At 45.8% G+C, this 13,450-nt stretch overlaps 1 protein-coding gene across 1 annotated transcript in view; it reads left to right on the forward strand.

The window, feature by feature from the left end:
• Positions 1-1,135: 1,135 nt before the first annotated feature.
• The window catches only part of LOC147635843 (peroxisome biogenesis protein 2-like), a 29,566-nt gene continuing 17,251 nt past the window's right edge, over positions 1,136-13,450 (forward strand). The window contains exons 1-4 of the mRNA XM_086801198.1: positions 1,136-1,328; positions 1,879-1,989; positions 2,076-2,238; positions 2,448-2,587. Coding sequence (XP_086657324.1) covers positions 1,281-1,328; positions 1,879-1,989; positions 2,076-2,238; positions 2,448-2,587 — 462 coding nt within the window. The 5' untranslated portion in view covers positions 1,136-1,280. The remainder of the gene's footprint in view (positions 1,329-1,878; positions 1,990-2,075; positions 2,239-2,447; positions 2,588-13,450) is intronic.

Genomic DNA, 13,450 nt, shown 5'->3' on the forward strand with positions numbered 1-13,450 from the left:
TTGAAATGGGGAAAGAAGTTGATTACGATAGAATTTGGGAAAAATTAGGTGTTTATATTTTATTTGTTAAATTATAAATTTTAAGGAATAATTTATAAAGTTAAGTAATACAACCAAATTAATGCAACCTAGCACTACACCATTGCTACATGCCAACCTTTCACAAAGGCTAGCTAAAAAAATAAATTAAGGGCAAAGAACCACGCTTGCAAAGTGCACATCACCATATCTTGTGCAAAGCAAGTATTCAAGCTGGCCACTGAGAGACACAGGCACGCCCAATAGGTGGCATTGGGCATATGGCCAAGGTAATGTTTTTGCTGCCGGTGTCAAAGGGAGAGAATTGTTATACCTTTTATTTCCTCCTTTTATTATCGATGCCGTTTGTTACACAAGGCTTACAAATATTAAACCTTAGTTTTCAACTAATGTAAATGGTCAATTTTAAAAGAGAGAAATATATGGCCTCATTTATGAGAGGCTATTCACATGAGAGATTTGCATGCAACAAATAAAGGGTATAAAAATTATTTGAATCATTTAGAATAGAAGACTTATAGTCATGATGTAAAATGAGAATTATTGCTTGTCAACAACAAGTTGAGCAGAGTCACCTCATTAAGAAGATATGCACATGGGTAATCCACTATTGGGTGCATGATAGTCTAAGAGAGGATTTCTTAAGGTTAAGAATTCAAGGTTTTTATCATTAATGCTAATGATGTGGAAGATTGTGGTATGAAAGCCTGGTTAAAATACCTTGATCAACTTGTGGTATCAAAGCTTGGTTAATAACTTGATGAATAAACAAGCCATGCTTTTCTATTTTTTTTTTATTTTTGTGAATAATTAAGATATTATTTTGAATTTTTGAAAAACATAACATGACACCGTTTGGAAATGTGTTTCACTTGAGGTGGGGGAGATAACATAGCGCTCTTGCCCTATGCAGCGACAGCCCTGGTTCAATACCCGCCCCCCTTATATTTGCACTACAGCCTTTTCTCACAAAGGCTTAGCCAACTTGTGTGTATTGACCAAAGTGGGTACTTTTTCTACTTTTACTCGTCCCCCATGCAAGGAAGGCACGAGAGAATGGAGTGAAGTTGCGGCAATGCTGCCTACCTGCTGTCAAGTTCTTCTTGTGTACGCTAGGATGCGTCTACGTTGCAAAAGAGAGGCCTTCTGCAGTAACGAGTTCGTCCACATGATCAACGGCTTCAGCTTCACAGAGCGCAGTCAGCTGCTAAAGAAGAAGAAGGCAGAGCTTCAGCTGATCCATGGATCCCAGTGGGCCTGGTTCAACACGGCCAAGGCCGCCCTCCCAGGTGCTTCCATACATTAATTATCCTTTTCACGATGCGTTGTATGTATGTATGTATGTGCTCTGCTTGAGAGCCCCATCCTTGAGCGTACGGCAGCGCTGCATTTGCACACAGGGCTTGAATCACCATATGTTTTGGCATGAATATGAGCTGAAACATTTGGATTCTTAACTTCTCTCTATGTGCACAGCATCTGTTCTTGTACAGAAGAGCTCTGTACAGACCCAAGTCTTTCGTTGCTATGGGGGGGTTGCTCCAAGTCAGGTAGCTTGTTAGGCCCTGGCCCTTGAAGGGCTCCATCCCATGTGCGTTGATTCATGAGAAGGGAATGGCTGTTAGCCTTCTAGCTCTTAGTAGATATCAGTTATATAACAAGGAAGGTGGCTTGATGCTTTCACATGCTTGTAGTTCTTGTACAGGCAGGCTGCCAGTAGACACTGATGAAGTAAGGATTGCTCTGTCTGAAGTCGTCCTTGTTGACTTGCCTGCTCCTTCATTGTGCTGGTTGTGTTTGCTCATATCAATGTGCACGATTGCCATATGATGACAACAGGTTTCTCCATGGGCGCAAATTTCGAGGGCGAGTCAGTTTGATGCTGCTCAAGTCGATGAGGGGAACATTTTGATGCTTAAGAATCAGCTCAAAAGGGTTTTTTCCATGATGGTCAGTGCCAAGGTATTCCGTTACATATATGAACCATTATCTTAGTAACCAACCCCTCATATTGGATTCTCCAATTTCTAATGCAGCCAGATATTTTCTCGAAATACGAGCCAGAGTTGATGGCATGCCTTCAACTGTGTGTTTGGAGGTTCTCCATATGGCTGGACAAGCCAACTCCTGGAATTGCTTCAAAGGGTCTGCGATACAGAAATGAAGGGGCTTTTCAGTCGCTTGTTGAGGCTGGGAAAGGTCTGATTTCTAACTTTCTATGACATCCGGAGCGGTACAAAATTTATGCTAGTTGATCAGAAGATGTGGACTAAACGTGTGATGACTGACATTAGGGTGTTCTCCTTCATGTATTCATGTCATGTGCATCTCCAATACTCTTATATTGTTCAAAGAATTGGCCGAGGTCAATTTTCTTACCAAAACCGTACTCGTTTTGCGAGGTTTAGTGAGAACCGGACTTGAAGGGCCTGGGTTAACATTATTACAGAAGTTTGGATTCCTTTTTACCATGGTTGGTGTGCCATATGGGTGGGCTCGCCTGCAGACGCTTCCTACTTTTGAACATATCGGTGGCAGCCGCCAACAGGTTCATCTGTTTTTAACACTCTCATGTCCGTGTTTACGAAGAAGCGAGGCTGAAAATTGTACCAGAAAATTTGAAAAAGTAAATGCTTTTTGAAAAGTGATTAACAAGGCAAAGTTAGAGACGAGTAGTGTTTACTCTTCCTCTTTCTGTGGCATCAATTGGAATGATTCTTAGATGTAGGCTTGCAATTCTTTAAAGGAGGATGAGAAGAAAACAAAGACCTGTGGAATCTAGCAGAGAGCACTGAGAGATTGACCCAACACAATCAATTGTGAGCGACTGCAGGCCAAAGTATAGATGCTATGCCAGAAAGTCATTTTGCATCACAGATTGGAGGGAGGGTTAATTTCCACTCCATTCTAAGCCCACGTCATGGTAGAGGGGGTGTCCTAGATAGGAGAGATGCACATTGTGTATGTCACTCTGACTGTGATTCTACTTGTCACATGCATCTGCTCCAACACCGATGCAGTTGTCATGCTAGAGCTTGTCAGGTAATTCTCGTGACTGCTCCAAGGCTGCCCATGGGCTCCCTAAACCTGCCCAGTCTGATTTTCTCTTGTTTTGGCCCAACTGCATGTGTCCCTGTGTCCAATGCCGGTCTTGGGTTGCTCTATGGTTCCCACTCATATCAGCTCATTCTCATAGGGCTTATCCCTTCATGGGCTCGCAACTGATCTATGCTCGTGCAAACCCTAAACCTCACAGTACTCACCCGATGCATGTGTCTTGGTTATCTTTGAACAAGAGCCCCGGGGGTCCATGCTTCGATCAGGTCTTTCTTCGCTCCACTGGAACCGATCCTGCTGTTGGCGAGCAGGATTTCCTCTGCCTTGAAAATTGACGGTAAGGCAAAATTACAATTGTAGTTTTACTCGTTAAATAGGTGCTCTTATACCTAAAGAAAATAACAACTATAATATCTAAAACGTGAGAAGTATTACTTTACCTTAATACACAACTATAATATCTGAAAGTTATACGTCCTCTTATATTAAAAAAACAATTCTACTAAAACTTGAGAAACATTACTTTTTCAAGGTTTTTCACAAAACATGAGAGAGAAAACAAATTAAAAGAGATAAAATTCTTGCAAAAGTTAAGAGACATATATATTATTCATTCTCACTCAATCTTAGTGGTCTCCTTTCCTTCAGTGACTTCCACATGTCAAATATCCCATCCCAATTTACAACTTCAAGATTCTTATTGATAAAAAAAAGTGACAAACATAAGTCTATCCACGATCTTCAATCAAATAGAAGATCTATCATGACTCTTGATTCTATTTTGCTTTCAAAGACCTCTCTCGCACACATGATGGAACTAGCAGGTAGTACAAGAACAATTTGCCAAAGCTTGAATAGCGGTGGAAACATTTGTCTCCACTCTAGTTCATTGAGTCCATGTATCAAAGAGTTCTCTGGTTGGATAATCCTCTAATTAGGTTCCAACAAAGCATGGCAATTCAATCTCACATTCATCCTTATCTACAAGTGGGGACGGCTCATTTGCAAATCTGTCACATAGCCAATCCAAAAATTGTCTTGAAAAATTTTCTCGATTGACTTTTTCTCGAGTAAGTTTCCTGAATTCAACAAATGGCAATCAACAAAACCCTTCATTGAGTCTCGAATAAAGGCTTTTTTGCGAAACGAATGCATCCTCCAGTATCCTCTAATGGTGTACTATCAATAAGATTTTGAAGAATTTTGATGCACTTCCAAGGCTTGTGTTTGTATAGTTTTACTACCCTATCCCTAAATGGAGTGTTTATTGAACATATCTTACATTTTATGCATTCGTTACCTTCATCATCAATGAGAGGATAGGCCCTATTCTCCAAGCAAGAAGAAAGTTTCTTACATAAGTATCTCTTCATTTTTAAAGATTTTCTACTTCTTCACTTTTAACTAAAATTTCATCACCAAAAATAGAGGCAAGGTAAATGGAAGCTTCCCTTGCATTTCTTGTTGCTCCAAAAGTGGCATGGAGAGATATCTTTTTTTTTTCCTTCCCATTTACCTACTAAGACAAATATCCTTTCAACTTCATTTTCTAGACCATCTAAATAAGTGACATCATTATTAAGATTTAAGAAGATGAAATAAATAAATATAAAAAAGAAGCATACTTAGAGACAATTGTGTATCGCATTCTCACAACTTGCTTGAGAGTTGCGCAAACGAGGGCAAGCTTTTTAGCAAAGGCCCAAAGGTCATACAAGAAGTTAGACAAATAAACTTATTATAGTGCAAAAAAAAATCTTCAAACAAACTATTACAATTAAAAAAAAACAAACAAACTCTACTAAGCACTTGAAACTTTGGCGCTGAGGCCGAATTGAGCCGGAGTCTGAGAAGGATGGATGGAGTCACACAGACTTGCAGATTTTCTTAGCACATTTTGGCGCTTGAATCTTAACTTCCCGCCTAAGCCTGGTTTATTAACGTTATAGCGGCTATGGAATAACAGTAATTATATTTTATGACGAAGACAAGGATGAGAATCTCATATTTGAGTGGTCTCTTGTAACAGGCCTTCGTAAGGGCTGTGGCACCGTACTTGGCCTATCTTCAAGAAAATGACACATTGATGAGTAAAACCTTGAGAAAAAAAAAAAAACTAAAATAAACAAGAGAAAGAGAGAGAGAGAGAGACGAAGGGTCGGAATAGCCTTGGACCCCTCGCTGGGGGAGTCTTGGTTCTCTTTTCTTTTACATGTCTCAATAATGAGAGAATAGTTGCATTTATAGTTTTTACCCAAAAGTACTTATAGCACAAAAAGTATTTTTAATATATATTAAAAGCACTTCTCTTTTTAGTATTTAAAAAGCTTTTAATCTTTTGCTTTCCAAAAGCTAGTCGAATCATTCCAAGCTTGTAAAGCTATCTTGCCACATGGCAGTGTCACATCAGTCCTTTATTTATTTATTTTTTGGCATTGTGTTGTGTTTTTGCATATCAGCACGGGCGTCAAATTTGACGGGAAAAGGATGAGCGTGAAAAGGCAACACTAGTTAGGGGGCAAATTTGACGGGAAAAGGATGAGCGTGCAAGTATTTCAGCATTTACATGTAATTTATGACATCTAAGAAATATGTTTATAAGTTTTTTTACGTCCAAAGTACCCAGAAACGTTCAACATGCCCGTTACAAATCAAGCCAACCCCTAACTTATTAAACAATTCTCCTCAACTGATAGGTCTAGCTTAGCTTTTCCTTGCTTTTTCTTGCTTTTTTGTGCTTTTTCTTATTGTGGGCCTAGCTCCTCTCTCTCTAGCTATTTGAGACATGATTCTTAATGTGGAATGTCCTTCTCTTCCCTCACGGTTTTCACCCTTCACATAAAGTAACCTTGGGTTTGACCTCTCTGGTAGGTACTCCCACACCTTGCACCTCTAGAGTCGCCCTTAGGCAGGAGTTTCCTAGCATGACTCTTCCTGTCAAGATCAACACGCATCTGTTATATGCTTCCCTTAGATCAACACGCATCCGTTATATGTTAGAAGACACAAACATGTGCATACATGCTCGGTTTTAACCGGGCGTCCTTGACCCTTGGCACACATACACAGATAAATCAAATGACCGAATAAATGCACAAACAGTTTCTTAGTTTTGACAACAATTTCTTGGTTTTTACACCAATTCCTATTGTAGTTCAACTATCTATGTCAGTGTCTGATAATGGTAGACTAAGAGTATTTATATCCATGTACTCAGTTGTGATTTCCACTGATAAGCAGTATCTCCATGAGATGGCTAGTCTTATGACTCTTCTACAAAAGGTTTAGTGTTGTTCAATCTCGGAGTTGCTCCTTTTAGATACAACTTGGACAACAACTGTCAAGTTCTAGAATACTCAATTTCCTGCAGTGGAATATAAACCTTGAGCATTCTCCTCCTATGAAACTATGCATTGTATTGTGCCTTTCTAGTGGAACTATGCACTATATTGTTATAGGTAAACTCTACTAGTGGAAGATAAATCCAATTTCATCCCCATATTATCAAACATTGCCCTCCAGAACAAACTCGTGGTTCTGGGATCTCAAACACCAATAATAGACTTGGGCATTCCACGAAGTTTGAACACCTATGCCAGAAAAATTCTTGCCATGTGGTCTACCTTGATGGTCGTCCTCACTGGAATGAAATGAGCTTGCTTATTGAACTTGTCCACAATGGTTCAAACACCATCATTCCCAAACTTTGATTTTGGCAAGTGGAAAATGAAGTCCATCGCTATACTTTCCCATGGTCTCTCGGGCACAGGTAGAGCCATAAGTAGTCTTGGAGTCTTTTGATGATTATACTTGACCTTTTGGCAAGTCATGCACTCGGATACATACTTGTCAATATCCTTTCTCATGCTAGGCCAATAGAAGTACCATTCCAATGCCTAGATTGTAGAAGAAATACCTCTATGCCCTGCATAAGGTGTTGCATGTGACTGTGCAATCACTTTTTGCCTCAAATTCTTGGTTACGTATAACCGTGTATTTATCATCAAATATCCCTCTTTCAAGGAATATTGATTAATTGTCTGACCATCCTCTAGCTTTCACATAATCCCTTTAAGTCCTCATCATGCACATAGTAATCTCTCATGGAATCCAACTCTCTATGATAGGTGATGGTCACTGAATGTACCTGTAGTCTCCTAGATAGAGCATCTGCAACCACATTCTTCTTTCTAGGTGTGTGGAATATCTGGAAATGAAATTGGACAAAAACTTTGCCCACTTTTTATGCTTCTCGGAAAGCTTAGTTTGGGTCAGAAAATGTCTCAAACTTTGATGATCTGTCTTCACCATGAATCAGCCCCAAGCAAACAATCTTCCATGAAGTAAGGGCATGAATTACAGCTAGAAGTTCTTCTCATAAACCTGGCATTTGTCAACCTTTGGCTCTCAAAGGCAACCAAATGCCCTTCTTGTTGTAAAATTCTCCCTATACGATCCCCACTTGCATCACATGCCACCACAAAAGGTTTCACTAGGTCTGGAATGACCAATATCGGTCCAGTAGTGATTTGTTCTAGCAACTTCAATGTCTGTTCTGAATGGTCCATTTTCTCCTTAGGTGTTTTGACCAAAACATCATCAATGAACACAAATACACACTTTCCAATTACAATTGGGCATTTGTTAGGCCAAATGTCATTACTCTAAATTCATACTAGCCCTTTTCCATTTGGGAAGCTGTCTTATATGAACATACTTTTTTGCAATTATAATGTGACGGTAGCCATTCTTAAGGTTTATCTTAGAAAAAGCCTAAACCACCTTGGATCCATAAAAAAGCGTGTGGATTAACATAGATGCACAACATATAATTTCGGAGTGGCTCAAAGACCTAGCTTTGAGATCTTTGGTCAATCATTCCATTTGGATCTGCTTTTTTTTTTCCCCCCCAGGAAAAGATCCTTCTATTAGTTATCGAAAAGAAACCAGCCATGAAGGGCTACATACAACCACGAAGAGCTAGATACAAATTCGCCTCCATGTAAGGGGCGGTGATCAAAAGATCAAAGGTGGAGAAAGATGCACTTCTCCTCCGGCTGGCCGTTGGCGTTGGCCGCTCTACAAGGAGAAGGCTATCTCATAAGGGGGAGGGGGGGAATAACCACACGGGTGGTCTGTAATGCCAAGTGGGATCACCACCTCTATCTCTAAGCAAAGGGCCAGGCGTCCAAAGCCTCAAGAAAGCTCCCCGCTGCTTTCGCATGCGGTTCGAGCCACCCTGCAACTCCCCCCATTGTCCGCGGAGGGTATGAATGATGTCTAACCAAATGCTCCTGATGGACTCCGCAGGCGGAGTGTGGGTGTTCTCAATGGCTTCGCTACATCAACCTCTCCATATGTGCTAGGTTGCAATGCTGCTACAAATCTCCCATCTCTGGCACGAGCCCAGAGTCTATGGGGATGGGACTGGTACTACCGATATGTGAAGGTGAGAGACCTGAAGGGATAGCCTCCCACCTTCCTCATAAGCCATGAAAACCTCAGCCTCTCTGGCCCAAGTGACAGTGCCCCATGAAATGATATGGGTCGAGGTCCTATCCATAGGGAAAATGCGGAGAATCCACTGCCAAACCTGCTGAGCCTTTGGTCAATCCCAAAGACAATGTCGCTGAGACTCCTGCTTCTGTCGTCGGGGTGCTCTCAACCTCGGGCATCTGAATCCTGTGGCCTAGCTGTGTTGTGTATGCAAAAAAGGGGTGTCAAGAGTCTCCTCCCGATCAGCAGGATCACGACAAGTCCACTCCCCGGGGTCCCACTGAACATGCGTGAGGGGCCGGCTCTCCCAAATCCAAAACCGTCAAAGTTGCTCCTTGGCCACCTTGGCTAGTGGGGGGTCTATGTGCCACTCATGTGCCTGAAATCCGATCGCCCTCACCCTCTTTAAGGTGCAGCCAATGAAATCCTCCAAAGGGGGCTCTGATCTATCTAATCTGCCATGGGGACCAATAGAAAAAGTGAGCAAACCACAACCCTCATCCGCGCCATGGATTGCCAAGAGAATATCATGCCTAGTAAACATGCCTAGCCACTGTGGGGGTTCGGGTCTAGGAAAGGGATCAGCCACTCCTGAGGAATAGCAAAGTCGATGTCGAGGCTAAGTCTGTCTCTACTCTGGTAGGCCTCTCTCCTGCTGAGCCTCTGAGGGAAGCTGTTTGTGTGCAAGCCAATCTACGAGGGACTTGGCGGGTCCTATGCTCAATGCTCCCCATGATACATGAGGTCGGGCCCCCAACATATGTCCATTGGGTAAATAGATCAGGGGCTGCCGAAGATGCTCCTTTGCGGCTACTGGAGCTAATTCCCTGAGGGCCGAGGTGATCCCAAGCTCGGAGTAGGCTGGCTGCAAATTTTTCCTCAAAAGCTGGGCTAAATCCATGGGCCCGCATCTCTGTGAAGATCCATCTAGTGCTCTACGGTTAGGGGCTCCCCAGGCTTGGAGTCCGGGCTGAAATCTGGGCCAAGAGGAAGTCCTTCCAAGGCTCACCACTTGGAAGGAGTCCTCTAACAATCAACTTGCCCAATAGGGGGCGGCTCTGAATGGCGGGGTCAATGATACCTAGGACCCCTCTGCGTCATGACTGAATGATCACTCTCCAAGCCACCTTGGCCCGGGCAGGCCTCCCATCACTGCCAGCCCACAAGAAGTTTTGGATTATCCGTTGTACTTGACAATGCATGCTCGGGAGAAGGTCCAACAAGAAATAATGTACCACATGAAGGCAAGAAGGACCTGGTTCGCCACCACCACTCGACTAGTCAAGGAGAGCCTCGCTGAAATCCAGTACAAAAGCTTCTTCCAAATGCTTAGGAAGAAGAGGGGCAGGGAGATATCGATGCCCACTTGGCATCCCAGATAGTGGACTGGAGTGCCTCTCGGGATCCACTGGAAAGCCTCAACTGGGTGCCAAGTCAGGGTGGGTGCAGAGCCTACCCAAAAGCCACACAACTTGTGCTAGTTGATTTGCGCTCCTGATGCGTGAAAAAAAATCTCGATCGCCTCTGGGAATCTCAGGAGATTTCCCACATCTCCGGGTAGGTATGCTGCTGTGGCATCTGCAAAATCTGAGTCCAGCAGCTCCTCTTGAGTACGGAGGGGGAGATGCAATCCCTGAAGCCTGGTTTCCTGAGCTGAAAGAAAACACCTCATGGCCTCGGTGACGAATAGGAAAAGGTAAGGTGCCAGTGGTGGACAGCCGTCGGACCGAGCGAGAAAGGGGGAATCTGTCACCTCGGGCTCCCTAAATGAGAACCTGTTACCTGCCTGTGAGAGGCTGAGTAAAGTCGTGAAACACCACTGATCCACTCCACTGGGAACCCCATCTGGTACATCGTGCCCTCTAGAAAGCTCCAATCAACTCTATCATAAGCTTTCTCAAAGTCTAGGAGGAGCACTATGAGGTCTTGCTGCCGCATCTTGGCCGAAGCTGTCGCCTCCCAGAAAGTGAAGATGTCCAGAATGCTCTGATCCTAAACAAAACCTGTCTAAGTGTCATGGATCAAGTCAGGGAGGAAAGGCTGAAGTCTCCGGTGTATCAAATCCTCGGAAAGCCTCTCTAGCATGGCACCTGTGATCATAATCTCATTGAGGGCTGCTCGAAGGCCGCCTTCCATGAGATCCCAATGGCGAAGAAAGAAAGAAACTTGAAGCCCATGGATGGCCCCCAGACATTTTCCCCTAGGGAGAGTCGTCAATGCCTCCACCAACTCCTCTGCTGTGAAGGGAGTCAATAAGAAGGACCGGAGAGCGGGGGGAACCAGCTCTCTCGTGTGCTCCAAGACCCTCTTGTGCACATCCATCACCTGTGGGGATAATGGGGCGCCTATGAGGAGGGATCGGAAAAAATAAGTTGGCGATGGCTCACACATGGGGGGGGGTCACAAAGACAATAGCTCCACCCTGGCCACACAACCTGCGAATACCATCTCTCCACCTATGGGGGCCTGCAATCTCAAAGAAGTCCCCCGTGACTCTATCTTCGACCTGGGTCCAAAAGGAAGCTCTGGCATGGTACATGTACTCCACCCTCCTCTCCTCGATGGATTTGATCTCTGTATGGGCGGCAATAAGCTGACTCTCAATCCACAGGCTATTGGGGGAACTCTCCTGAAGACGCTGGAGAGAAGCAAGGCCCTTGCGAGCACTAGGATTCCAACCAACCGAGATCTACAGTAGGATAGAGCAGATATGGGCACGACTGGATTTTATCTCAGGTTCTGTCGTGTGCACTTTGGATGTGGGCCTTGGTGAGACAGCACAGAGTAGATTGGAGGGATTTCATGAGAAAGAGAGGAGCTTGAGGATGCCTATCCTACCTCTAGGGGTCCTCTAAGGACAAAATAACCAAAGCGTGATGAGAGAAAGTGGTTCCCACCAATATGCCAATCATGCCCCGATGACCGCAAGCCCACTCATCCACACAGAATCTATCAAGTCGAGAGAGGTTGGGGCCGGTGCTCCTCCTATCGGACCGTGAGACGCATAGGCTCTCAGGGTTGTGCCCAAACTCTGGAAGATACCAAGGGTCTTGTCCCTTGAGTGCTAGGATCAACTCCTCCCATGTAGAGAACTCTATGCCCGAGACTGTCATCGTGCGTCCTCCGAGTCTGTCCTCTGCTGACTCGATCATATTAAAGTCTCCATCCAAGCACCAAAAGTCAGCCTAAGGAAGGGCTTGGCGGACTGTACTCCAGAAGAGGGCTCTATCTGTTGCAGTGCTCGGGGCATAAACATTGAGAAAGCCCATGCAATCCTCTCCAATCCTAATGGTAACCCGCTGCTCTCGCCTAGAGAGTATGACACCTGAGCCTATCATTGCCGGCAATAGCTGCACGCTGAAAAAATTACAAACTCCAGAGGAGCCGAAAGAGGGAGAGCAAAAAATGTGACTCCTTCTTGGTAAAATATTCCCGTAGCGACAAGTACGCCCCTTGGAAAGATGGTCCTCTTGGAGGAAAATAATGTCGATTGGTCTCCCAACTGTAGCTCTGTGGAGCTCTCCTCTAAGGATGCCTCGCCTCTGAAAGCACTAAGCGCCCCCCCCCCCCCCCCCCAAACCCTGAATGTTCCATGAGGTTATCCGCATATCAATCTCTATGGGAGGCGGAACTATCGGAACTACCCTCCACTCGAAGTGGGGAGTGGGTTTTGACGGGGAATAATCGCAATCAAACCTGGGGAGAAACTGCACCAAGTGGGTGCGGATCCTGTCCTCCATGTGTCGCCACTCTATTTGAGCGCAAGAGTAGGCATACTTTGAACTCCATCGATCACAAAGGAGGTATCAGTAAGAGGGGGGGAGGAGTATTGCAACTGAGATATGAAGGAACACAAAGAGCAGCACCTCGAGGCTAGAGGACACTACCTACACTTCGCCTGCGAGCTCCGCCTCTCCCCCTCCCCGCTGCTTCTCGTCGTCGCGCCCCCCTCTCCCCCCCGCCAGTCCCCCGCTTCTCCTCCGTCCTCTCCCCCGCCTCCTTCATTGCGCCCCTCCTCGCCATCTCCCCCGCCTTCTGCCTCGCATTCTCCCCCGCCATCGCTCCCCGCCTCCTTCCTTGTTTCCTCCCCCGCCTCCTTTCCCCCCCGCCTTCTCCTCCTCCGCCTCCTTTCACGCTGCCTCCCCCGCCATTCCCCCCCCGCTTGCTTCCTTTCCCCGACATCTCTTCCCCCGCCTCTCTACCCCCCTCGCCTCCCTCTCCTCCGCCTCTCTTCTCTCCCCCGCCACCTCTCCCCCCTCCGCCTTCTCCTCCGCTGCGCGTCTCTTCCCCTTCGCCTTCTCCCTCTCCTCCCCTTCCGTCTCGCCCTCCCCCCACCGCTAGCTCCCCCCCGCCTCAGCTCCCCCCTCCCCCCCCCCCCCCCCCCCCCCGCCCCGCCCCCACTATCCTGTAGCCCTCCGCCTCTCCTTTTCCTCGCAGGGCTGTGTCCCCTCCGTTGGTGACCCCGGTTTCTGGCCTTTTCCCGCTGGAGGACTCCATGGAAGCCGCTCCGACTACCCCTGCCGATTCCGGTCTCCGTCTGGAGTTCACAGCTGAAGATCTTCAGTTGTTTGTTTCCACAGTATCCGCTCTTGAGGCCTCCTCCTTGGTCTGCAAGATAGTGGGTAGCCGTCCGATGCGGAGAGAGCTTCGCGACCTTCTGCAAGGCAGCCTTGTTGGCGTGCCCGCCAAGATCGTCAGCGTAGATTTTTTGGGACGTGGCTACTACCAGGTGGATTTCGAGTCCCCCCAGGCAGCTCAGCCCAGATGGTGCTGGCTCGGAGCCCCATTGCCCTCCGCTCATCCCCGGGCGTTCCTGGCGCGATGGACTCATGGTTTCGACCCCGCTTCTGACCCGCTA

The sequence above is a fragment of the Cibotium barometz genome, chromosome 8, assembly GCF_041138505.1.
Source record: "Cibotium barometz isolate CiBa-2024 chromosome 8, ASM4113850v1, whole genome shotgun sequence".
Classification (NCBI taxonomy): Eukaryota; Viridiplantae; Streptophyta; class Polypodiopsida; order Cyatheales; family Cibotiaceae; genus Cibotium; species Cibotium barometz.